General features: G+C 39.7%; 1 protein-coding gene and 2 long non-coding RNA genes across 7 annotated transcripts in view; 1 reads left to right on the top strand and 2 right to left on the bottom strand.

Annotated features, from left to right (window-relative positions):
* The window catches only part of LOC125309862, an 87075-nt gene extending 70631 nt beyond the window's left edge, over positions 1-16444 (bottom strand). Inside the window, exons 1-5 of the long non-coding RNA XR_007196197.1 lie at positions 16280-16444; positions 12685-12825; positions 6669-6826; positions 2640-2750; positions 1271-1395 (exon numbers count right to left, since the gene is read on the bottom strand). This is a non-coding gene — a long non-coding RNA (uncharacterized LOC125309862). The remainder of the gene's footprint in view (positions 1-1270; positions 1396-2639; positions 2751-6668; positions 6827-12684; positions 12826-16279) is intronic.
* Positions 8359-24254, top strand: LOC125309858 (myosin-7-like). Its single transcript, XM_048266985.1, has 37 exons — positions 8359-8567; positions 8768-8911; positions 9059-9215; positions 9384-9411; positions 9497-9602; positions 10163-10255; positions 10348-10411; positions 10498-10596; positions 10718-10821; positions 10912-11050; positions 11137-11255; positions 11476-11625; positions 11713-11883; positions 11995-12304; positions 12400-12470; positions 12643-12848; positions 16039-16162; positions 16299-16435; positions 16765-17020; positions 17217-17459; positions 17564-17740; positions 17826-17971; positions 18065-18155; positions 18255-18644; positions 18762-18888; positions 19373-19491; positions 19582-19778; positions 19889-20072; positions 20159-20324; positions 20407-20531; positions 20657-20965; positions 21568-21771; positions 21862-22158; positions 22246-22350; positions 23381-23476; positions 23618-23752; positions 24130-24254. The coding sequence occupies exons 1-37, from the start codon at positions 8367-8369 to the stop codon at positions 24148-24150; spliced, it is 5811 nt and encodes a 1936-aa protein (XP_048122942.1). The 5' UTR covers positions 8359-8366; the 3' UTR covers positions 24151-24254.
* The window catches only part of LOC125309864, a 54773-nt gene continuing 51999 nt past the window's right edge, over positions 23675-26448 (bottom strand). For 4 of the 5 annotated variants that reach the window (XR_007196202.1, XR_007196198.1, XR_007196200.1 and 1 more), the window contains 2 exons: positions 25363-25494; positions 23675-23771 (listed from right to left, as the gene is read on the bottom strand). This is a non-coding gene — a long non-coding RNA (uncharacterized LOC125309864). Of the gene's footprint in view, positions 23772-25362; positions 25495-25739; positions 25777-26448 lie in introns of those variants that run through there. The other variant, XR_007196201.1, reaches the window with a different exon arrangement.

Here is a 26448-nt window from a genome sequence, read left to right as displayed (position 1 = left end):
TAAAATATTGAAAATATAGCTTTATGTACACTTTTTGCTTGCTTACAACATGAATCCATGTTGAGCTATTTCATAATAATAACCACCTACTCAGATAAATAAAGATAAAGACAAAAAAAAGCACACCACCTCTTCCCTGCTTACTGAAAGATTGTTAAATAATTATATGAGATATTTCTGTGCTATTACTGAAATAACACTGATTTATTATCATAGATTTAAACATTTCTCAGTCTCACTGACATTAAGCAAGAATTCCATACTACTGTAGATGGTCTGGAAATTTTACATGAGTTTGTTTAAGACAATGACTAACCATATCTCAAATTAAATGAAATACAAAAAAGTAAATTGTTTCAATCACCATCATGACTAAGAAGCAACCTGCAGACCACTGTTATGGGGTGTGAGGTGCACATAATGATGCCCTGCCCACAGTGAAGCTGCAGTGTTGGATACATGATGGTCAGGGACCACCTGCAATGCCTTCGCAAACCACCAGAGCACTGCCTTGCAGCATATCAAAGCTCAACTTGATGGATGTTCACTCATCATGAGAAATTGCTTAATAAACACCTGTGATGCTACTGAGCTATTAATGAAATAACACTGATATATTGTCATAGATAATATTATCATATATTTATTGTCATAGATAAATTCATTCATCAATCTATTCTATTACAATCTTGAAATTATATGATTAACACCGAAGGCTCAGAATTTTAACCACTGGTTCAAGCATAAGATTTGTATAGACCCTTTCAACTGCATAAACAAACATATGCATTCCTAATGCATTTCTGGTGGCACTTAAAACAACACTGCGCTAATGGTAGCTTGGCACAAACAGTTTTAAGGTCAATATTTTGCATAGCATTACGGTAATGTCTTATTCATTTTCATTTCAAAGTATGTGATGGTTTTGAACATGTCAACCGGAAACCCTCTCGAAGAAGATTGAAAGGGTCTATAAGAAATAATAAACACTACTTGGAGTAACTACCACAGTAACTATCACAATTTTAGGAGATCAAGAGTCTGCTTGGGAGTAACCATCACAATGTTAGGAGATATTATAACTCTACTGAAGAGATAAAAGGGTGAAAGGTCTTAAGAAATATATATATATATATATATAATAATTTTGTAGTATTTTGAAAACATTGAAGACATAAACTATGAATATAGTGAAATTACCAAACTCATTAACAAAGCCAAATCAAGAATTACATCACAGCACATGCTCAACATAGTAAAGTCTGCTTACTTTTACACCTATTGGCACTGAAGATTGAACTGCGAGAGTCCACCTCAAGGACCAGAGAAATCTTCCATTTGAACACATTCAGTTTTACTGTCAAAGCTGTAAAAAGGCTCATCCACAAGGTCCTTCTGTATGACAAAGTGGGAAAGAGAGATATAGTATAAATACATAGAAATAGTATAGATAAAAACAATAAGAATCTTTCCACGTCCTTGTGCTTGTCTTAGGCTGATCCTACACTGAAATGACTGTGCACTGAAATGAATGTTCTGGCTCTGGTCCCAGAGGAGGAGTCTGTTGGCTGCTGCTACCCTGAGATTCTATAAGGAGATGACAAGGTAACACCTGTTGTGCTCCAATTCACAACACAGCTCTACACACACACACACACACACACACACACACACACACACACACACACACACACATTACACATCCACTCAGGATGGAGACAGGTCAGAGAAGCCATCCATACCCATCTTCATGTCTGTGGGAGGCGATGGACAGAGGAGTGCTGTGATCTTCAAAGTATTATTATTTTAATTATTATAACCTCAAATTTGACCATCGCATGCCATTATGTATCCCTAAACTAAATATGTTAGCAACCTCCTTCTAAAATGGAGGATCAAATCAGTCTTTTACTTTTCAGCAATAACCACATTTCATTGAAACACATCATAATTTAATTTCAGTATATACTGGAAAAAAATGCATAGTCAATAAATACAACTTGTAACTACCCAAAATATTTTTTTTTCTCTTCTAGTCTTATAAATTGTATCCCAAGAAGCCTAGGAGAATAAAGGTGAGAATAAAAAAGGAAAAGGAAAGGGAAATCTATGCCTTGATGTCTGTTTTATGTGCAAGAACACCTGTTGCAGATTAGAATAAAATATTTCTAAGTCTCATTGGCATTTAGCAAGAATTTCACAGGGTTATCTTTGTATTCAAGGACAAAGGGAAGGAGACATGCATGTGCATGGTAAACAAGACAGCACAAGGGCTTGCAAGTACCTGTCTTAGCAACTTGAGGGACAGCAACAAACCTATGAGTCAAATCCCCAAAATGTCCCCACAAACTATAGCCCATGAACACCAAAAAAAATTGTGCAGCTGAAAACATGCTTATACATATATAGAAACCACACATCTCAGTAAGCATAAAGCATTAACATTAGCACCTGCTGGGATTCAGCATATATCCCTGAGTACAGTTCCAATGCAGTGCCTGTTTGGTGTTAAAGAGTACGCCTATACATTTTTCCAAACACATTAAACAAAAGTAGATATCACGCAATACATAATTACAAAGCCACTTCAGCAAAATGTATCTATTTCATGTAGTAGCAGTCAAAATAAAGGTGCTTACTCTACAGCATCAGCAGCTGAGCCGGCATGATGATATTCAAAGCCAAGTTCACTTGTTTGAATGGTAATGCTGTGGTCTCCTATTTGATGAATAGGAGACCATCAAACAAACCTAACAAAAGAAAAGAAAAAGACAATGCTTAATACACCACCATGACAGAGTAAATATGATGAATAGATTAGTTACATGTACTGAGTAAATCCAACAACACTAAACTTTGATCATGGCCATGCCACATCTGTTCATGGTCCTTAGCAAACAAAACTGTACGATTCACACAGGATTACCACTTCTCTGTCCTTCTTCCATGGGTTAGTCTGTGAGGTCATGTGGACATGGATAGAGAAACAAGCTCATGTACAGTATACACAAGGAAACTATATGATGCATTCAGAGTCCAGACACCTCCCGATGGGTTTGAGCAGGGTGTCACGGGAGTCCATGAAGCCACCTGCCACAGCAAGTCATCCCATGCCAATAATACCCATCCTTTAGGAGAAGCTCTGACGTCCCGCAGGCCGAGGTGGTGATGGCTCAAGGACTCTAGACAGCTGAGACTGGTCCCCATAAGGGTAACGCAGGAGATAGAATGGCATGTCCAACATCTCACAGCTATCTAATTAAGGAAACTGTGACCTCAAATGTCTTACAGTGGGTGAAGAAAAATCACCTTCACTCTTAAGCCATCTGTCACATTATCGGAACCTTTCTTTGGTGTGTAAACATGTCTTGACAGTTTTCTTGACCCCAAGTCAAGTGATAATGTAAGACTCAGATGCCTTTGACTCAACACCTCCTCGACATCTTCTTGGTGCAAACAGCTGAACTAGTGTTTCTAGATGGATATGGTTAGAGAGGTCAGCGGCCAGCTACCCTGTAGACTTAATGTTTTCAATAATATAATGGATGATTTCCCTGTGTGCACGATTTACATTTCATTTCAGATACCTAGTCTCTTATTTATACGTTAAATATACGTCTCTTATACGTTAAATATTACATTTCAATATAGACACAACACTTTTACATTTGTAGATCTGTAAGCATGTAGTGTGCATGTGTCACTATCAAGTGCAAAAGTTTTGTGGTCCTGCGAATCAGTTCAAAATGGTCAAACCCAGGTCTTCTTCATCTCATTTTCAAATAGAATATGGATTAGGTATCTGTTCTTAATTAATTTTGCAATTTAATTAGCTTATGTGTTTCAGTACCATCTGTATAACACACAGTAGCAGCAGTTGTATGTGCATTCAGGCCTCTGAGTCCAAAGAGCAGCTGCTGTACAAATTCATAAGGGTGTGAAGGTACACTGACAAGTGCTTCAAAGGCCATCTGCAGTTGATGGAGGAACCTGAGATGCAATTCACAGGGTTATCTTTGTCCTCAAGGAAACAATGCAGTGCCAATAGATCAGTACTTAGGCTCCTAAAAAAATCAGCTGTGGCTGTCTAGTTTCCTATCCATAAACAAAAGTTTGGAGGGATGAAAAAAAAAAAAGCATCAGTTTATATCAGTATCCATTGTCCTTGGCTCTATACACAATGGCAGTAGTTATTTCAAAAAAAAAAAAAAAAAAAAAGTAAACAAATAAAATGTACGGTAACACCTTATTTTAAGGGGTCCTTGTTCCAGTGTATCTACATAATGAAGTGCAGTGTAACAACCTATGTAACAATATGTAACTAGATGTACCACAGAGCGGTACAAAATATGACCGCCGCCCAGTCCAGCACATGTTTTCCACAAAAATAAGTCACACTGAAAGGCATATATGATTCTAACTGTCTCACTGAATTGCATTATGCACACTTAATTCTCACTGGTATCTGCTAGACAACAAGTACCAAAACATGATTAGTTCATAGATTTCACATGTAAAATACATTTTATACAACCCCACCCCCATCTTGCCTGTTCATAATTCTGAGAAATTCTTGAATTGTGTGCATGTGTGCATGTACATGTTTATGTTTATGTGTGTGTGGGTGGGTGTGTGTGCGTGCATGTGCATGTGCTTGTGTGTTTGCCTGTTTATGTGCCTGTGTGTGTGCATGTGCATGCATGCGTATATATGTCTACTGTGTGAGTATGGGACATGCGAAAAAAAAAAAAGACTAAACCTATATTTGCTGCGCTGCGCGGCGGTCATAATAACACGTACTTATGTTGTCCATATATATTTTTGTGTACCTACTAGGGGTGTAAAGATTAACCGATACGTATCGGTATCCGTTTTTAACGTGTAAGATACGGCTACATTGATATGTGAAGCCCCGTATCGGAATAAAACTGAAATGAACCAGTCGTTATATCGATTTACTTGTTACGAATCGGTTTACAACCTTTTCCTCTCATTACGTTCCAAGCAGCGCGTTCATCCCACATCCGGTTTTGAAACTATACGTGGCACGGAATTGTGGGTAATGCAGTTCGTTTTTGGCTACATTCATTGCCCAAAGTTGTCAAATGACCTCATTATCCATACATCTACTGCAACTTAAGCATGTGGCAACTCGCACTCGGTCATTTGTTTTACAGTTTTTACTCTTTTGTTTTTCAAAATCCAGCGCGAAATTAAACACTAAACAGCAACGATAGTCTGTAGAGTATAGCCTTACGTTTGATGAAGGGATTTCCTTAATGTTAAATAATAATTTGGCCCTTGCTAAAACTATTTAAATTATTAACAAATTATTAGCCAATTATTTTGTTCATATTCACTCAGACTTGTGGCATCATAGGTTTCTGCATTAGGTCTACCGTTGGAACAAAATAAACCCAGAGAGTTCATTGATATGTAGGCCTATTTTATTCTTGTAGGCTATATGAGAAAAGGCCAAGAGTGTCTTAAGCACTGTTTTATTTTATTTTGGTATTGTCTTACCTCAACAAGGCTACAGCTCCATGAAAACAATCAGATATAACTCTATAAAATCTATAAAGTCTATAAAAAAATATGTTGTATTTGGCTGCTGTGTTTGACTGAAATGTAGACTATTCTTTTTTCATTTCAATACAGTATATGAAAAATGATGTGCACCTTGAGCAAATGATAAAAAATCTTTCAGAATGCTTTCCATTCTTGAACTGCATCGAATTGCATCGCATCGAATCGTACTGAATCGTTTTTTATGAACATGTATCTTTTCTTGTATCGAATCGTGCCCATGTATTTAGATGTGAATCGTATAGTCTTTTACATGAGAGATTCACACCCCTAGTACCTACAGATCATTAGTACACATGTGATAAAAAGGGCTTGTTACAATGAGTTGCCAAAGCGGCCTCTCTCTTTGGGGAAGGAAATCAAATTGGCTATGGGGTGAAGAGTCAAATCAGTGGGTGCGTTAGATCTTGCAGCACTGCGCAGATCTGGCTTGAATCTTACAATACAAACATGTCTGACGTCGTGATTTGATGCTACCGGAACACGAAGCCAGGCAATTTGTTTCCTTCAGATACAGGTCTTGCTATAACCTCCTGTACACTTTCAAACTTTATAATACTTAAGTTTGTCTGTAGGGACCCTCACCACACTATCACAGAAGTGTAATTATATTTTGAGCATTGTCAGTGGTATAAAATAGCATTTGTGTTTTGATGTTCTAGCTGGCCCTCTTGGCTTTCACTATAAGCCTATTTAGTCTTAATCCAAAAAAACGGTCTTGCTCAAAACTCCAGTAACATAATTTTGCTCCCAATTAAATGTTTGAAATGGTTAACTACACCCTAGGTTGTTTTTACTCCGGAGTTACACTTTAATGTTAGGGTGTCAAGAGTCCCAAACTTCACCCCATAGCCAACTTTTTTCCTTCCCCAAAAAGAGAGGCCACTTTAGCAACTCATTGTAACAACCACTTCTTATTACACAACACGCGTACTAATGATTTGTAGGTACACAACAATACATTATGTATGGACAACATAAGTACTTGTTATTACTTGTTCCATAAGTTGCTACACTTATGAGATACACTGGAACAAGGACCCCTTAAAATGAAGTGTTACCAGAAAAATTCTTATACAGACCTCACTGATAGGCTTTCAATCCAAAAACCAGGCAATGTGCTTGATGTACTGAAAGTACAGCTGACCAGAGACAGCATGAGTGATGAAGACCAGATGAAATGCACATGGATCAGCGGGTTGGAATTTTCTACATGGACCGGGAGACGTCAAGAAGGACACTGAAAAACAGAGTCGGAGACAGGGTCAGAGTGGCATCTTATAATAGCAAACTCCAAATTAGGGATCCAGTTGCTGTGGGTCTCCCCCACAGTGCCTGCACCCTCCTTGCTAGATTAACCTATTGTTGCTACATGACATACATGCCTGCCATCAGTCAGTCATATGGTCTCATGTCCATACTGGGATGGACCATCCCTCATAAAAAGGACGAATCAACCGAGGCCTTGGCATTGGGGGCAGATACAGTATAGACCAACCCTGAGGTAAGTAGTCAGTCTGCTGCTACAGAGGAGACCAGACCAACAGCTGAATAGACACATAGAGAGTTGGATGGATGAGGACAGCAAGAATGATAGCTAAATGGATGGACAGACATGGCTGACTAGTCAGAGTCAGACACATAGATGTTTTAGTTAGCATTCTGTGCAAGGACTCAAAGTGTGTGATCTGTGTGATTTGATTGCTTCTTGTCTGTTCACTTACAGCAAGTAACATCATATCAGTGTAACAGAACATCTGAGGCTTAACCCAAAGGTGAGATTTACAGACTGAAAATATCACAAAACAATAGTCAAGTCAAGTTTATTTATAGCGCATTTCATACACAGGGGTAATTTAAAATGCTTAACAAAAACAAAACCAAAGAATAATAAAATCATAAAAGGGCAATATTTAAAAAATAGTTTAAAAAGTGAGGTAGATAAAATATAATTTTTTGATGTCATCCATAAGTTGGTTCCAGAGCTTAGCATAGCAGTTAAAAGTTGCTTTACCATAAACATTTTTAACAGTGGGTTTTACCAACAAGTGTTTGTCCAGAGACCTGAGAGGTCTGGAGGACTCTGCTGCTGAAGCAAGTCTGATATAACGATATAAACAAGCAGTACTGCTATAAAGTCAATTCTGTGACTTACTGAAAGCAGGTATTGGAGTAATGTGGTCAGTTATTTTTCAGTGAGAAAAAAACATATGCTGCCTACTGCTGTATATTGTATCACCTGAAGCTGCTTGATGGTATTTTTAGGAAGGCCTGTGAAAAGCCCATTGCCATAATGAACCATGCTGGAGATATATGCATGCATGAGTTTTTGTAAATCATGTTTAGACATCTGACCTCAAGTTTGGCAATGTTTTCATGTGGCAATTAGGATCACTGACAAGGAGAGTGGTTTTGAGAACCTTTTGAAAATTTTGGGACATCCAGTTGTTAATTTGGTCATTACACCGACAAAGACATTCAAGGGAACCATAGTCATTAAGCGGTAGGGCCAAGCAAATTTCGGTGTCATCGGCATAGCTATAAGGAGATAAATATCAAGATTTGTCCAAGTGTCCAATCCAACCCAGTGTTCAAACCACTACTTTACCATAGTAAATAGTCTACGTCTCATGGCTTTAAAATCAAGTTTTTTTTGTTGCCCATTCCTGTCTTGTTAGTCCTCTTCTTCTTGCTATAATCAAATTATTCATCCTTAAGGTCTCATGTTTTATCTGTGCAGGACTTAATTAGTTCATGTACTTCACATTGCAGACTTCACCATGGGTGATGCTTTGATGGAAGAGTTTGGGGCAGCGGCTCCTTTTCTGAGGAAGTCGGACATGGAGCGTCTGGAGGCCCAGACTCGCCCCTTTGACATTAAGAGGGCCTGCTTCGTGGCAGACCCTGAGGTTGAATATGTGAAGGGAATGGTCCAAAGCAGAGATGGTGACAAAGTCACTGTTGAGACTGAGTTCGGAAAAGTAATGTTTTATTTACTGAATTACTAGTATTATATTAATATATATATTTCATTTTACGACTCACAATCTATACCCATTACAATGTAAATGTATTTTTTAATACTATTTCCAGACTATATTTCAGTTTAGCTGCTTAGATTAAGAACAAAAGACGGAGGAGGGAATTCTCCAAAGACACTGATTTTGTTTGTATCTCACAGACTGTCACTGTAAAAGATGCAGATGTCCACCAACAGAACCCGCCAAAGTTCGATAAAATTGAGGACATGGCAATGTTCACCTTCTTGCATGAGCCTGCAGTGCTGTTTAACCTCAAAGAGCGTTACGCAGCCTGGATGATCTATGTAAGTACAGAAATTAAGTTCTATCCCATTGTAGCAAAAACAATGGACCAATCTTATCCTACGTGTGATATATTTCTTACTGTAAACTTACTCTGATGCCTCATATTTTTACATTGATAATAATTAATTGAATGTTTATTTGAACAGACCTACTCTGGGTTGTTCTGTGTCACCGTCAATCCCTACAAGTGGTTGCCAGTGTACAACCAGGAAGTTGTTGTTGCTTACAGAGGCAAGAAGAGGAGTGAAGCTCCTCCCCACATCTTCTCTATCTCTGACAATGCTTACCAATACATGCTATCAGGTAAAGATCTTCTGTTAAAGCAACCACCTTAGCAGCAGTAAATGGGTATGCAGTATGTTGAAAATTGATGACAAGGGGTATAAATACATCATGCTGCTTTAAAATATTCATTAATATAAAATAATGTTTCTTGGTTTTATATTAATAATTTATGCTTGCATTACACAGACAGAGAGAACCAGTCTGTCCTTATCACGTAAGTATAATTCAGTCTTTTGTTCTAAATTTCTTGTTAACGTGTTGATGAGGGAGTGAACCTTTTCTCCCTTTTTTACCAACAGTGGAGAATCTGGTGCTGGGAAGACTGTGAACACCAAAAGAGTCATCCAGTACTTTGCTAGCATTGCAGCAGCCCCTGGAAAGAGGGATCCCTCTCAGGAGAAAAAGGTAAATCACCTCACTGTGTGCTGGACATAATTTCCACTTGGGATGTGTCTCTAAGTAGCCTGATTACACCAGATTCACTCACTTTGTGAAGAGTCTGGTCACTCATCATTGGGAAATGTTTCCAACCCCAGAATTTTAATGGGTGTCGACTTTACGTTAACTTTGGAATCATTGGTCCAGCCTAACCAATAATATTGACCAGTGATTCCAAACATTACTTCCTACTTCACCTAACCTTTGCAAACTGATAATAAACCGTATCGGCAGTCTGAAAAAATGTGTTTACATTTACTGTATAAATTTACATATTCTTTGAACTTAATTTTTTGATGGATGCAGGTATTGACACTTTTAACAGTCAACAGCCACGTTCTATTTCCAAACTAATGTCATCCCCTCTTGACCTGCAATCTTGCTGGCTGAAGGAAACATCAACACAATGAAAGGAGCCAAACTAATATCTTAGTAAAATGAAAATGAACAGAGATACAGTACTAGGTGGGTGGGGCCAAGTTAGTCCAAGCATTAGACAGATGATATATTCTGCTATATTTTACCAGGGCACACTGGAAGATCAAATCATCCAGTGTAACCCTGCTCTGGAGGCTTTTGGTAACGCCAAGACCATCAGAAATGACAACTCCTCCCGATTTGTAAGTCTTCTATTGATTTTCAACTCGTTATCAACTCAGAGTCCAGTCTTCTGTCACTGCAATGTTTAATTTTTATGTGTCACTCATGCTAGGGTAAATTCATCCGTATCCATTTCGGTGTGAGTGGCAAGCTGTCTTCAGCAGATATTGAGACCTGTAAGTAAATAAGCCCTTTTTGATCGCCTGCATCTTTGAGACCAAAGATATGGATTGAAAGTTATAATTACTATTCAAACCCCCAGATCTACTGGAGAAGTCCCGTGTCACTTATCAGCTGAAAGCTGAGAGAGACTACCACATCTTCTACCAGATCCTGTCCCAAAGGAAACCAGAGCTGTTGGGTGAGAAATGCATGTATATCTCCAGGCATTTGTGGACATGAATGTGAAATAAGTGTTTACTTATTTGTTTCCTTAGCTCATTTACAGTACCGTTACTAAACTATGGTCTTGCTTTCTTCAGAGATGTTGTTGATCACCTCCAACCCCTATGACTATGCGTTCATCTCCCAAGGAGAGACACAAGTAGCCTCTATTTGTGATGCCGATGAACTGATGGCTACTGATGTGAGTAGGCCTGCTTTCACTTTCTCAAATACTCATACAAAGGTATGTTGGGAGATGAAGTTACTGAATGTAATATTTTACTTGTTACAGGAAGCCTTTGATGTGCTGGGCTTCACTCAAGAGGAAAAGAACGGTATTTACAAGCTGACTGGTGCCATTATGCATTATGGCAACATGAAGTTCAAGCAGAAGCAGAGAGAGGAGCAGGCAGAGGCTGATGGAACTGAGGGTGTGTATTCATTTTTCATGTTGTAATGTCCACATGTTACGGATAAATATGGGTAGAGAGGTGTAACTGTGAGGTTTCCACTACAGATGCTGACAAAGTCGCTTACCTCATGGGTCTGAACTCTGCTGACCTCATCAAGGGTCTGTGTCACCCAAGGGTCAAAGTAGGAAATGAATGGGTCACCAAAGGACAGAATGTAAATCAGGTAATATCAGAATTCAGGTGATATTATAAGTATTATAAATATTGATAGTAGTTAACTACACTGAATCACTAAGTGTTATGTACAAGGTATAACAACTGGGCTTTTATAAACCCATGCCTGTTTAACAAGTTAAGTGTTAAATTTGATGGCATCATTATTACAGCTGCCATACCTCATCCATTGGCATTTTCCATGTTATTTATTTCCCCTTCACCTTTAGGTGTACTACTCTATTGGAGCCCTGTCCAAGTCAGTGTATGAGAAGATGTTCTTGTGGATGGTAGTGAGAATCAACCAGTCTTTGGACACCAAACAGCCTCGCCAGCACTTCATTGGTGTGCTGGATATTGCTGGATTTGAGATCTTTGATGTGAGTTTTAAAAATAAGACTAACACAAAATAATAATTTTAAACAAAATATATAATATTAAAGAACATGCCATTTCATATCTTTTAGTTCAACACATTTGAGCAACTGTGCATCAACTTCACTAATGAGAAGCTGCAGCAATTCTTCAACCACCACATGTTTGTGTTGGAGCAAGAGGAGTACAAGAAGGAGGGTATTGAGTGGACATTCATTGACTTTGGCATGGACTTGGCCGCTTGCATCGAGCTCATTGAGAAAGTGAGTGACACTTTATTTACTCACATTTATCCTTGAAGGCATCGATCACTACTATTTGTGTGGTAGTAAAATGTTTTGAATCAACGTGCTTCCATATTCTTTCCTCCCTAGCCCATGGGTATTATGTCCATCCTTGAAGAGGAGTGCATGTTTCCCAAGGCCAGTGATTCAACATTCAAAGCTAAGCTTTATGACAACCACTTGGGCAAAAATGCCTGCTTCCAGAAGCCCAGGATTGTAAAAGGGAGACCAGAGGCCCATTTCTCCCTGGTTCACTATGCTGGCACTGTTGATTATAACATTGGCAACTGGCTGGTGAAGAACAAAGACCCTCTCAATGAGACCGTGGTCGGACTCTTCCAGAAGTCAACTCTTAAGTTGCTGTGTAGTCTCTTTGCCAACTATGCCGGTGCTGAATCAGGTATTCTGACAATCTCTTCCCAATTAATCCTGTGACATTAATTAATTATCATCATGTTTATGAGAAGAGCTGATGGACATGTGATATTTTAATAGCCGCTGAGTCTGGTGGTGGTGGCAAGAAGAAGAAGGGTTCTTCTTTCCAGACTGTATCTGCCCTTCACAGGGTAAGTGTGGTAGTTAGGTTAATATACTGTATACAGTACAGAGTAACATACTGTATACAGAGTATAGATATTTATTAGCACCACATTTTTTCAAATATACAAAGGGATCAATGGGCCAACTTGGACTCTGTTCAGTCCTGATATTTTTTGTATTTAAATGTCTGAATAACAGGAAAATCTGAACAAGCTGATGACCAACTTGAGGTCAACTCACCCCCACTTTGTGCGCTGCATCATCCCCAACGAGACCAAGACTCCTGGGGCCATGGAGAATCCTCTGGTCATGCACCAGCTGCGCTGTAACGGTGTGCTGGAAGGCATCAGGATCTGCAGAAAGGGCTTCCCCAACAGGATCCTGTACGGAGATTTCAAACAGAGGTGGGGACAACATCTCTTTTAAGGGAGAATTCTGGCATTTTGTTGTTGGATGTCTTGAAGTATGTAAGTAAGTAAAGTAAGTAAATTTAATTTATAGAGCACATTTAAAACAGTTTCCACTGACCAAAGTGCTGCACAGAGGATATGGCTAAAAAATAAAAAATAAAAGCAAATCAGAACAAGCAAAATATAAAAGGCAAGCACAGAGAGAAGCAAGACAAATACAGAAATACAATAGACAAATAGACAGCCCTAAACAAATAAATAGCAACAGTACAGAAGACACTTGAATATGAAGAAGAGAGGAGAGAGATGGACAGCTAGGAAGCAGGGAAGGCCAAGGAGTAAAGGTGGGTCTTTAGTCTTGATTTAAAAGTGGTGATGGAGGGAGACAGTCTAACATCTGGGGGCAGACAATTCCACAGACGTGGGGCTGCTACCGCAAAAGCTCTATCGCCTCTTTGCTTGAGGCGGGTGCGGGCCACAGAGAGAAGACCCTTGTCGGCAGATCTAAGGGACCTGGATGCTGAGAGGGGATGGAGGAGGTCTGAAATATATGAGGGAGCCAACCTATGTAATGCCTTATAAACAATCAGAAGGACTTTGAAGTGGACCCTAAAGCTAATGGGGAGCCAGTGTAAGGAGGCCAGAACAGGGGTGATGTGTTGGTATTTCTTGGTGCCAGTAAGCATCCTAGCAGCTGCATTTTGTACCAATTGCAGACGAGAAAGTTGGGACTGGGGGAGACCAAGATAAAGGGAGTTGCAATAATCTAACCGGGATGTAACAAATGCATGAATTACTGTTTCTAAGTTCATGGAAGACAGAGAGGGTTTGAGATGGGAAATAATTCTCAGCTGATGGAAGCTACTCTTGATAACAGAACTAATCTGCCTTTTAAAACAGAGCTCTGAATCAAGGATGACACCTAGATTTTTGGCATGTGGCTTGACAAAAGAGGAGAGGTGGGCTAATTTTCCTTCAATTAAGGGGTCTAGGGGTCATCCTTGATTCAGGGGTCTAGCTTTAGAAGGACCAAAAATTATGACCTCTGTCTTTTTATCATTTAGCTGAAGGAAGTTGTTATTCATCCAGCACTTAATATCCTGGAGACAATCCAGAAGAGGCTGAATGGAGTTATCAGATCTTAAGGGTAGGTATAGCTGGGTGTCATCAGCATAGAAGTGAAAAGAGATGTCATATTGCCGGATGATGTCACCAAGGGGGAGCATGTATAAACAGAACAGCAAAGGGCCCAAAATGGAGCCTTGCGGGACCCCATAGGAAACAGGAGCTGAGGAGGAAGAGGAGCAACCAAGGGATACTGAGAAGGTTCTGTGTCTGAGGTAGGAGCTGAACCAAAGTAGTGCTGTCCCCTTTATGCCTACCCAGTCCTCCAGACGGGTAAAGAGGGTGTTGTGGTCCACAGTATCAAACGCTGCGCTGAGGTCCAATAGAACCAGGATTGCATTTTGACCTGAATCTAGAGTGAGAAGCAGATCGTTGGTGACTTTTAGCAGAGCCGATTCAGTACTGTGGAGTGTTCTAAAACCTGACTGGAAGGGCTCAAGGATGTTATGCTCAGTCAGGAAGGGAAGCAACTGGGCCAGCACTACTTTCTCCAGTACCTTGGAAAGGAAAGGGAGTTTAGAGATGGGGCGGTAGTTATTCAAAGAATTTGCATCCAGGTTGGGCTTTTTAAGCAGGGGTTGGACCACCGCATGCTTAAAGCAGGCAGGGACAGCACCAGATGTCAAACAGGAGTTGACTAGCTGTATGGAACATCAAAGGCATCTTTCAAGATAGGAGAGGGGACAACATTACCAGGGGAAGATGTGGGTTTCATACAGAGGACTATGTCCTTGAGATCTGCTAGCGATACATCAGCAAAGTGACTGAAAGTAAATAAAGGGCCTGAAAACACCTTAACTGGGGGGGAAGGCAGAGGAGGGGGAGAGAACAGTGCTCTGATGTTTTCGATTTTATCAATGAAAAATTTCTTAAATTTCTCACAAGCATCAATACTAGAGCCGGTGAGAGTGGAGGGTTGGTGATTTGATTAATAGTGTGAAACAGAATTTTGGGTCTGTTAGCATGTTGATTAATAATATCAGAGAAGTATTTAGCTCTGGCTGCTTTGGCGGCTGCCTGGAAGGATGCTAAAGTAGATTTAAAAGTATTTCTATTAGGGGAAAAGACTAAGAAAATCAGTGCTGTATTGAGTTAGCTATAATGTTAATAGCAAGAATGTCTAGGCGGCAACAATGCACTCATATAAAGGCAAAAGCTAACAGCAAAATACTTTTTCTAGGCTCAGTATTTCATTAAAAGTGCTGAGCAACATGTAAAGAATCACTATGGAGATATTCCAGTGTCTGCTGAACAATATCGGTGTTTCCAGTAACAATCATCAATGCCATCTGTCACATACCCCTGTCTTTCTTCCAAACAATGGTGGTACTTCCGGCAACAATCGTCACACATGCAGACGCTCTCATCTCAAAGACAGAGGTCTATCTATGCAGGGATAATTTCCTTTATGGTAAATAGAAACATAGTAACCCAAAAATACTGCTGTAGTTAGTTCAGGTATAACATTTATTGCCCATTGCTTTTATTGCTTTTACTGACATGTGTGTTGTTTTCGACAATCAACTAGAACAAACTTGACCGGATGTGGCAGCATTGGTCATAAGAAAAACATAACAGCTAACTCAATATGGCACATTTCCCCTAAAAATGCAATGATTCTCCTTTAAAAGAACCTGTAAGATTGTGGCCAAAACTGGTACTGCAATCACTTTCAAATTACTGTAGAGCTGTGTACCTCCTCCCCCTCCACCTGACTCGAGGTTGCCAACCCGGATGCCAAAACACTACTGACTTTGTGATTAGTAGATAGGTGGAGGGTGGCACATCAGGCCAAAACACAACATGACATGACAAAACACAACATCAACATCAGTTCAGGGCTGCAACTTCACTTTTTAAATGACAATATCCTGGCCGGACTACTGTTGTCAGTGATATAAGTATTTGAAATGAACATGATTTCTTAATGTCTAGTGACATATCAGGGCCATTTTATGATTAATTGAAATACATTTCTTACATACAGTAGGGTTCCTTTAAGGTAGATGATATACAGCATTAGAAATACAAAAATACAATCATACTTCTTGAATTTTAGATACCGTATCCTGAACCCCAATGCCATTCCTGATGGCCAGTTTATTGACAACAAGAAAGGAGCAGAAAAACTGCTTGGATCCCTGGATGTTGACCATGAGCAGTACAGATTCGGACACACCAAGGTATTAAGGGTTTCAACTAAGGCCTTATTTATTGGGACACAGGGGTAGACTCTGGTATGTCATATGCTTTGGTAGATGAGGATTTAAGCTATAATAAAATAGACTGTTACACGTTACCTGTTTTGACTCTTATCAGGTGTTCTTCAAAGCTGGTCTCCTGGGTGTCCTTGAGGAGATGAGAGACGACCGTCTCGCTCTCATCATCACTGGTATCCAGTCTAGAAGCCGTGGACTTCTTGCCAGGATTGAGTTCCAGAAAATTGTAGAACGCAGGTAAGAATAACCTCTAAAAAGAATAACAAAGTGTATAAAATATCAGTGTTACTAGGTGCATTTGTTTTATATTTATTTTAATTGAAAATTATATTGTCAATTTACATGGCAAAATTATGAAAATGAAATTAAATTGTGTTATTCTACATTACATTATTTATTTTAAAAACCCATAAACACAAATAAAAAATGAAAAAAAAAAAATCTTCAAATTTAATTTTTTCTTACTTTGATAGTAATTGCTATTTTAAATGGTAGATTCACTGCTTTGTTAAATACTCTTAAGAAAGAATAATCAGAAACCAATGCAAGCACTAATTACATTACAGGGACGCACTGCTGGTGATTCAGTGGAACGTTCGTGCTTTCATGGGGGTCAAGAATTGGCCCTGGATGAAGATGTTCTTCAAGATCAAGCCCCTGCTGAAATCTGCTGAGGCTGAGAAAGAGATGGCTAACATGAAGGAAGAGTTCCTGAAGCTGAAGGATGCCTATGCAAAATCTGAGGCTCGTAGAAAGGAGCTGGAGGAGAAAATGGTTTCTGTTCTCCAAGAGAAGAATGACCTACAACTTCAATGCCAGACTGTGAGTATATTCTACAGTTTAACCAGAGACTACTTATCAGTCAGTGAGGGATGCATTAATGCATCAATGAGTGAGGGATGCACAAATTTAAATGTAACTCACATTAAAAATCAAATGCAAAAATGTCAGATATTGTAGTCATATCTGCTATTTGTAAATATTAATCTGTTGATCTACAAATCTTTCTGCATCCTAGGAGCAAGACAATCTGTGTGATGCTGAGGAGCGATGTGAAGGTCTGATCAAGAGCAAGATTCAGCTCGAGGCCAAATTAAAGGAGCTGACTGAGAGACTGGAAGATGAAGAGGAGATGAATTCAGAGCTGACTGCAAAGAAGAGGAAGTTGGAGGATGAGTGCTCTGAACTGAAGAAGGACATTGACGATCTAGAGCTCACACTGGCTAAAGTGGAAAAGGAAAAACATGCCACTGAGAATAAGGTCAGCAGAACTGAAAATCCTTCTAATCACTAAGGAAAACATAATGAAAGCAATCAAGTCAAGTGATCAAGTAACCATTTGTCAATGGTCTACTTTACTTTTAGGTTAAAAACCTGACTGAGGAGATGGCAGCTCTTGATGAAATCATTGCCAAGCTGACCAAGGAGAAGAAAGCACTGCAGGAGGCTCACCAGCAAACGCTGGATGACCTTCAGAGTGAGGAAGACAAAGTCAACACTCTGACTAAGGCCAAAACCAAGCTGGAACAGCAAGTTGATGATGTAGGCAATAAAACAAATGTACTGTACATCTCACTGCATTAAATTAATGAAGATACTAAAACAATTTCTTTTTTATTCTAAATAGCTTGAAGGGTCCCTGGAACAGGAAAAGAAACTTAGGATGGACCTTGAAAGGGCTAAGAGGAAGCTTGAGGGTGACTTAAAGTTGACCCAGGAAAATCTGATGGACTTGGAAAATGACAAACAGCAGCTTGAAGAACGACTGAAAAAGTATGCACAAATCAAACACTCATCTATAAAATAATAATTATACAGAGAAAATATATATTCCATTAATATTTTCATTGCCATGTTTAAACACAGGAAAGACTTTGAGATCAGTCAACTTAATAGCAAGATTGAAGATGAACAAGCTATGGGTGCCCAGCTCCAGAAGAAACTGAAGGAGCTGCAGGTAAAACAAAAACTGATAGGAAAGAAAACGTAAAAATTCTTAAAAAAAATACATGTATGTTTTATGTTTTAAAAACGTGTACTATTTTAATTTCCTTAGGCTCGCATTGAGGAGCTGGAGGAAGAACTGGAGGCTGAGAGAGCTGCCCGAGCCAAAGTGGAGAAGCAGCGGGCAGACCTGGCCAGAGAGCTGGAGGAGATCAGTGAGAGGCTGGAGGAGGCTGGAGGTGCCACTGCTGCCCAGATTGAGATGAACAAGAAGAGGGAGGCTGAGTTCCAGAAGCTGCGCAGAGACCTTGAAGAGTCCACTCTGCAACATGAGGCTACTGCCTCCACACTGAGGAAGAAGCATGCAGACAGTGTGGCTGACCTCGGGGAGCAGATTGACAACCTTCAGAGAGTGAAACAAAAGCTTGAGAAGGAGAAGAGTGAGCTCCGTCTGGAGCTGGACGATGTGGTCTCCAACATGGAGCAGGTCTCCAAGGCCAAGGTTTGTGCAAATTGACTAAAGGAAGAACCTGTATAATGGGTATCACTAAATTTTATATACTGACAACAGTTTTCAAGAAATAGTACATGAGAACAACATTCTGTATTATTTTGTCAGACAAACTTGGAGAAGATGTGCAGAACACTGGAGGACCAGATGAGTGAATACAGAACGAAGTCTGAGGAGGGCCAGCGCTCCATCAATGATTTCACCATGCAGAAAGCCAAGCTTCAAACAGAAAATGGTAAGTCAAAATGGTAAAACAACTTATTAATTTCAGACGAGAAACTCACAGATAGAAAGAGAATGCATTTATTGATGTAAGTAAGTACAAGGTATGCTTGGTCATGGAGGCCTAGATCTGCTCAAGATACTGCTGCTGCAGAGCTGTATAAAAGAAGCTGAAGGAGTAATACAATTTTTGCCGAAGAATGCTGCTGCGTGAGAACATATAACAAGCATAGGTCGGAATCAAAAAGACCCCCCTATCCTAAGCAGATTTAGACAGGTAGAGCTGGGGAGGAGGAGGAAGCAATATAGAGCTGTCATCTCATGACATCGGATATATGAAATACCCCGGCAATAGAAACGAGACTGATTGGTTAACATCACGAACAATTAGCTGCGTCACTCCCAGCAGAGTTTCCCGTATGAACTAGTCATTTGATACATAAAAAAAAGAAGAAAAGGAGCATTATCATTGAAAAATGTATATTCTGTTTATCAAGGTGAGCTTACAAGACAGCTGGAAGAGAAAGACTCACTGGTTTCTCAACTGACAAGAGGCAAACAGTCCTACACACAACAGATTGAGGATCTCAAAAGGCAACTTGAGGAGGAAGTGAAGGTATTCATAACTGACTTGCAGAAAAGTCTTTCAATTGTTTCTCTATAGTTATGAAATATCTAATGGACATGTATCTGATCCTATCCACAGGCCAAGAATGCACTAGCCCATGCAGTGCAGTCTGCTCGCCATGATGCTGACCTCCTGAGGGAGCAGTATGAGGAGGAGCAGGAGGCCAAGGCTGAGCTGCAGCGCAGTCTCTCAAAGGCCAACTCTGAGGTGGCTCAGTGGAGAACCAAGTACGAGACTGATGCCATCCAGAGGACTGAAGAGCTGGAAGATGCCAAGTGAGGACCCCTGAACTGACTCTCTATGAATGGTTTAAAATCAATGGTTGGACATGGCATGTACATCTGTCCCTCACTTTGTCATTCACTTTCAATTTATTTTTCGTCAGGAAAAAACTTGCTCAGCGTCTGCAAGATGCAGAGGAAGCAGTGGAGGCTGTCAATGCCAAATGCTCCTCCCTGGAAAAAACTAAGCATAGACTGCAGAATGAGATAGAAGATCTCATGGTAGATGTGGAGAGATCCAATGCTGCTGCTGCTGCTCTAGACAAGAGACAAAGGAACTTTGATAAAGTAAGAAAACAAATGATCAAAACATGATTGCCAATCTGCCTTGACATGATTGTCAGACTTAGACTTAAAACTGTTCACCTTAACAGGTCCTGGCTGAATGGAAGCAGAAGTATGAGGAGTCCCAGACTGAGCTGGAGAGTTCCCAGAAAGAGTCCAGATCTCTTGGCACTGAGCTCTTCAAACTCAAGAACTCTTATGAGGAATCTTTGGATCACCTTGAGACCATGAAAAGGGAGAACAAAAATCTCCAAGGTCTGTTTGACCCCCCTAAAGACAAAACGTATATGATTGTTAAAGTGATATCATACAACTAACATCTTGGTCTGCTTTGCAGAGGAAATTTCTGATCTCACTGAGCAACTTGGTGAGACTGGAAAAAGCATTCATGAGCTTGAGAAGGTCAGGAAGACACTTGAACAAGAGAAGGCAGAGATCCAGACTGCCCTAGAGGAAGCTGAGGTACATTTATAAAGACCAAAAATAATCAAAAAACTAGTTTCCCTTATTCCTAGATATAGCATAGGATGCTTGTGTTTACAGAAATATATAACTAAGTAGATTATCATGTTCCTTTATTTCTACAGGGTTCCCTTGAACATGAAGAGGGTAAGGTCCTCAGAGCTCAGCTGGAGTTCAATCAGGTCAAAGCTGACATTGAGCGTAAACTTACTGAGAAGGATGAGGAGATGGAGCAGGCCAAGAGGAACCAGCAGAGAGTGGTGGATACCCTGCAGACCTCCCTGGAGTCTGAGACTGCAGCAGGGAATGAGGCTCTCAGGGTGAAGAAGAAGATGGAGGGAGACCTCAATGAGATGGAGATCCAGCTCAGCCAGGCCAACAGGCAGGCATCTGAGGCCCAGAAGCAGCTCAAGGGTCTCCATGGACATTTGAAGGTAAAACAATGCAGCTCAAAGTGTGTCAAAAGATCACTTTCGCCAAAACTTTACAAACTGACAATAAACAGCATCAACAGTTAGGAAACAATGTATGTGGGTCTACCTTTGCTGTAAATACATTTTATGTATGTAGGTGTTGCTGCTTCTGTTTATCACAATAAGTTTCGGTTTTGTCTTCCCCTCTCGTAGCTGACTGGCTTGACATTTTTCTTGACTGAGGGAAACGGTTATGATCTATGGTGTTACAGACTAGATCTCCCTGAAAGAAGATCTAGATGGGCGGGGCCAGGCTATCACTTTTTGCCCATTCCCTGCTAAAGATTTCCCTCATATATTTTTTCATCTTCTCCATTCAAAAACTTGTGCAGCTAATCAAAGGTTTCTTAAAAAAATCTAAATAGTAGAGTACACCATATGCAACAATCATATCTGAAAAGTGCAACTTCGTCTTTTATTTCTGCTTCAGGTAAGCTTTTTGGATTGCTAGCTGAATAAACTCAAACAACAGTTAATAAACTCAGTTAATTGAAAAAAGATTAGGCTGTATGTTAGCAATCTAGAAAATAAATGTTTACATTTCTAAAATGTGTACATTGCAGGATGCGCAACTGCAACTGGGTGACGCTCTACGTGGTAGCGATGATCTCAAAGAGAACATTGCTATTGTGGAGAGACGCAACAATCTGCTGCAGGCTGAACTGGATGAGCTCAGGTCCCTGGTGGAGCAGACTGAGAGAGGCCGGAAACTGGCTGAACAGGAGCTGCTGGACGTCAGTGAGAGGGTTCAGCTGCTGCACTCTCAGGTAAAATCTTACATATAGTTTGTTTTTTTTCAGATTTATTCATAATATGACACAGATCATTTCACAGAACATTTCTGTTTTCCAACATAGAACACCAGCCTGCTGAACCAGAAGAAGAAGCTGGAGGGTGATACATCCCAGCTGCAGAATGAAGTAGAGGAGGCTGTGCAGGAGTGCAGGAATGCTGAGGAAAAGGCCAAGAAGGCCATCACTGATGCTGCCATGATGGCAGAGGAGCTGAAGAAGGAGCAGGACACCAGTGCTCACCTGGAGCGCATGAAGAAGAACATGGAGCAGACCATCAAGGACCTGCAGCACCGTCTGGATGAAGCTGAACAAATCGCCATGAAGGGTGGCAAGAAGCAGATCCAGAAGTTGGAGTCCAGGGTAAATGCATTTTTGCTTTTACTACATATAATTACAGGTAGACATATCACCATTTGTTAAACATTTGCTTTAATTGTCTACATTTAGGTGAGAGAGCTGGAAAGTGAGGTGGAAATGGAGCAACGGAAGGCCGGTGATTCTGTAAAAGGAATCCGTAAATATGAGCGCCGCATCAAGGAGCTTACCTATCAGGTATCAGACATGGGTAAAACATGGACCCAGCTCACACACTATTTTAATCCCCAGGGCACCTTCAGGGAAAAACCCCAAAACAATACCCTGTGACACTGTATGCAAGTATGCAAATGCAACCTATTGCTAAACTTCTATCCGACAGAGGGTCTACTGTACGATTAAAATCATGCTAAATAAACATTTCTATTCTTCACTATCCTAAATGACAGGTTTAACGATAGCACATGGCTTGCAATAGACCTCTAAAGTTCGCCTACAAAAAAGCAGCCATCTTTGACATCCGGTATCTGGCGATTTTTCCTATGGGAAAATAACATGGGGATTTTGAATTATTGCATCTTTTAAACTCTCGCGGGGATGAAAAAGTCTGAAATGCAGACGTTTTCCTGAACACACTTTTGTCCTCTGCCTTCGAGTGGATACTGTGATCTCCGGTACGTGAAGGTGGCACACTTAGATTTTTGCTACCCCAGAGCTAACTTGCCATAGGTAGTTTGCTTCAATTAACAACTGGATCTCCATTCTCTATTATGGGCAAAGATGGCCGTTTTGGTTCTTTTTTGTAGGCAAACTTCAGAGGTCTATGAAAAACAATCAGTGACATTTAAATAGATGTGTAAGAAAAAAGTGTTTTGTGATGAGTGTTAGATTCCCCAATTCCCCAAGAACGTATTGATATCCTCCTTAACTTAACTTAACTGACATTTCAATGCAAAGCATGCTGTGATACACTGCACATACTGTAGCTGTGATACAGGCTACATAAAAATGAAAAATTACTGCATGGTAAATAAGCTAAAAGTTGATGCTGCATTTTAATTTGATTGCTATATGAAGGTAAAGAACCAGAACATGCAAAAATGTTAATCAAATATATACTAAATAACGGTAGTGACAACTACACTCTATGGCCCTCTGGAGAAAAATGTTACCCAACCCTGAATTATATCAAACCAAAAATACTTTGTATTTATAATACACAATGCTAAGTGCTAACACAAAATTCACCCACCTATCCCATCTGTAGACTGAGGAAGACAAAAAGAATCTGCATCGTCTTCAGGATCTGGTGGACAAACTGCAACTGAAGGTCAAGTCCTACAAGAGAGCAGCAGAGGAGGCCGTAAGTGAACATTTCCATCTCCTTAATTTATTTTTCTTTTCTTCCTTGTTTTATCCATTATCAACTCATTTTAATCCATTAACTGCTGAATATGCACATAAACAATAAACTAAATACACTTCATTTGTGTGCACATTTCAGGAAGAGCAGGCCAATAGCAACCTGGGCAAGTTCCGCAAGCTGCAGCATGAGTTGGATGAGGCTGAGGAGAGAGCTGATATAGCTGAGTCTCAGGTCAACAAGATGAGAGCCAAGAGCCGTGATACCGGTGGCAAGGTGAGAGCAACAGTTGCCACTGTATTGAATATAAATATATAAATATCTATAAATAATATACTATAATATATAATATATATATATATATATATATATATATATATATATATATATATATATATATATATATATATATATATATATATATATATTATACATTTATTATAATACATTGTACTATACTTGCAGTGTTTAGCAGTACTAGACTCTCAAATAGTGTTTAAAATCATTCATAATCATCAGGGTTCAAAAAATGTAATTTACCAAATGCTGGTAAAATGTGAAAGTGGCTGATAGATTAATAATAGTTCATTTGACCCTTGCCAATATTTAGTCACATACAGTATTGCTGACAATATTTTTTTGCTTTATCACAGAAAGGACATGATGAAGAGTGAAGCTCTCATGATGGACATGTTGATGGACATGATGGAAAAGTTCTTGTTTGCTGTGTCTTAGTTTTCAGTATGGAATGCATTTCAATACACTCACTTAAAAAGTGTTTCTGTTGTCTGTATGTTCATGAGATACTTGCATGTAACATTCATCAAGGACCCCACCTATACATTCATAACAGGCCTACATAGAAGAAGGGGAAAAACTAAACTGAGGCTTTCTTCTCTGATGATGCTATGAATAGAATTGGCCCATAATGAACTCCATTAAACAGTCATGCCTGCTGGGACCAAATCAGCAGTATTTGATACACCCATCCAGCAGATTAACAGGGTTAGGCAGATGACTTGAAACAGGCACATGACTTGAAATGCCACTTAATCAGCACAAAGTACTACATTCACTGGGGACAAGTGGCAAAGAAACAATCAACCCCAAACATTATCTCTTCCAGCTTGAAGCTGCAGCCACTTATTGTAACATCAACCAAACTTGATCCCCCTCCTGCTTCTTTGAAATCACCGGTGGAAATATTTTGAGGTTCATTAATTTATTTCAGTTAACACTAACTTAAGCTACTCAACTGTGCAAGTGTCCCAAATTAAATAACATTTTAAAAAAGTGTTTTCAACTGCCATCATGAGTAAGAAGCAACCTGCAGACCACTGTTATGGGGCGTGAGGTGCATATAGGGATGTCCTGCACACAGCAAAGCTGCAGTGTTGGACACATGGTCAGGGACCACCTGCAATGCCTTCACAGACCACCAGAGCACTGCAGTGCAGACAACTGGTAGACAACCCCTGAAATAGCTGAAATACTGATGTATTATCATAGATAGATTATTCATAATCAATTCATCAGTCTGTTCTATCGTAGTCTTGTATATCTTTCACTCTGAACCACTGATTCAAGCATAATAGTTTTACATGAAAGTATACACTTTACTTGGAGTTACTGTCACAGTAGTGTAAATATCACAATTTTAAGGAGATCCCAAGTCTGCTTGGGAGTAACTATCACAATGTTAGGAGATATCCTAACTCTACTGAAGTGATAAAAGGTTGAAAGGTCTTTAGAAATAGTTATACTATTTTGAAAACACTGAAGACATAATCTATAAATATAAAACAAATTACATCATTAACAAAGTCAAATCAAGATATCACAATTCTATATCACAGCATATGCTCAACATTGTAAAGTATGCTTACTTTTACACCTTGAAATCTCCTTGTGGTATTGGCACTGAACAGTGAGGGTTCACATCAAGGACCAGAGAAATATTCTGTTTGAGCTCTTTCCGTTTTGCTGTCAAAGCTGTAAAAAGTCTCCACAAGGTTCTTCTGCATGACAAAAATAGAAATAGAGAAAATAGTATTTAAAAACAGTATAAAAACATAGTAAGTTAAGGCATTTTTAATGATTTAAGGTGATTTTTTTATCACTACTTCTATTACACTGGCCGGAAATTAAGGGAACCCATCTGGTACAGGGTAAAACAATAAAATCTTTCCACATCCTTGTGCTTGTCTTAGGTTGATCCTACACTTAAATGCCTGTGTACTGAAATGAATGCTCTGGCCCTGGTCACAGAGGAGGAGTCTGTTGGCACTGCTCCACTGAGACTCTGTAAGATCACAAGGTAACACCTGTTGTGCTTAACTTCACAAGACAGCTCAACACACAAACAGGCAAACACACACACACACATTATACATCCACTCAGGATAGAAGCAGGTCAGGGAGGATCCATACCCATCTCCATGTCTGTGGGAGGTGATGGACAGAGGAGTGCTGTGATCTTTAAACTTTTTCTTAACATCAGATTAACCATGGCATGCCATTATGTAGCCCTATTCCGGTCTTATAACAAGCCTAGAATAATAAAAGGGAGAATAAAAAAGCATCTATGCCTTGATGTGCAAAACCATCTGTTGCAGATTGGACTAAATATTTGTCTCATTGACATTTAGCAAGAATTTCACAGGGTTATCTTTGTACTCAAGGACAAAGGGAAGGAAACATGCATGCGCATGGTAAACAAGACAAGTCTTGCAAGTCACTTTCTTAGCAACAGAGACCTAAGAGTCTCCATGGCCAGATATGTTCATACTTTGTTGCAAAAGACACATATTTAGCTTGTTTATTATTGAACTGCTTAACTAGGGAGACCCCAAGAGCAAATCTTCTTTAGTGCTGCTTGAAGGAAACTATCCAGACATCTAATCCCAGTGGGTTTGAGCAGGGTGTCACAGGAGTCTGTGTAGCCACCTGCCACAGCAAGTCCTCTCATGCCA

The sequence above is a fragment of the Alosa alosa genome, chromosome 16, assembly GCF_017589495.1.
Source record: "Alosa alosa isolate M-15738 ecotype Scorff River chromosome 16, AALO_Geno_1.1, whole genome shotgun sequence".
Taxonomy (NCBI): Eukaryota; Metazoa; Chordata; class Actinopteri; order Clupeiformes; family Clupeidae; genus Alosa; species Alosa alosa.
The sequence above is the reverse complement of the archived record's forward strand: the minus strand, read 5'-3'. Positions and strand labels throughout refer to the sequence as shown.

Bases quoted from the DNA above. Each gene is read 5' to 3' on its own strand.
- LOC125309858 (XM_048266985.1), top strand. From the start codon at position 8,367: ATGGGTGATGCTTTGATGGAAGAGTTTGGGGCAGCGGCTCCTTTTCTG. The intron at 11,884-11,994 runs GTGAGTGACACT...TTTCCTCCCTAG, and splicing joins GCATCGAGCTCATTGAGAAA to CCCATGGGTATTATGTCCAT. The intron at 20,073-20,158 runs GTAAGAAAACAA...TCACCTTAACAG, and splicing joins GACAAAGGAACTTTGATAAA to GTCCTGGCTGAATGGAAGCA.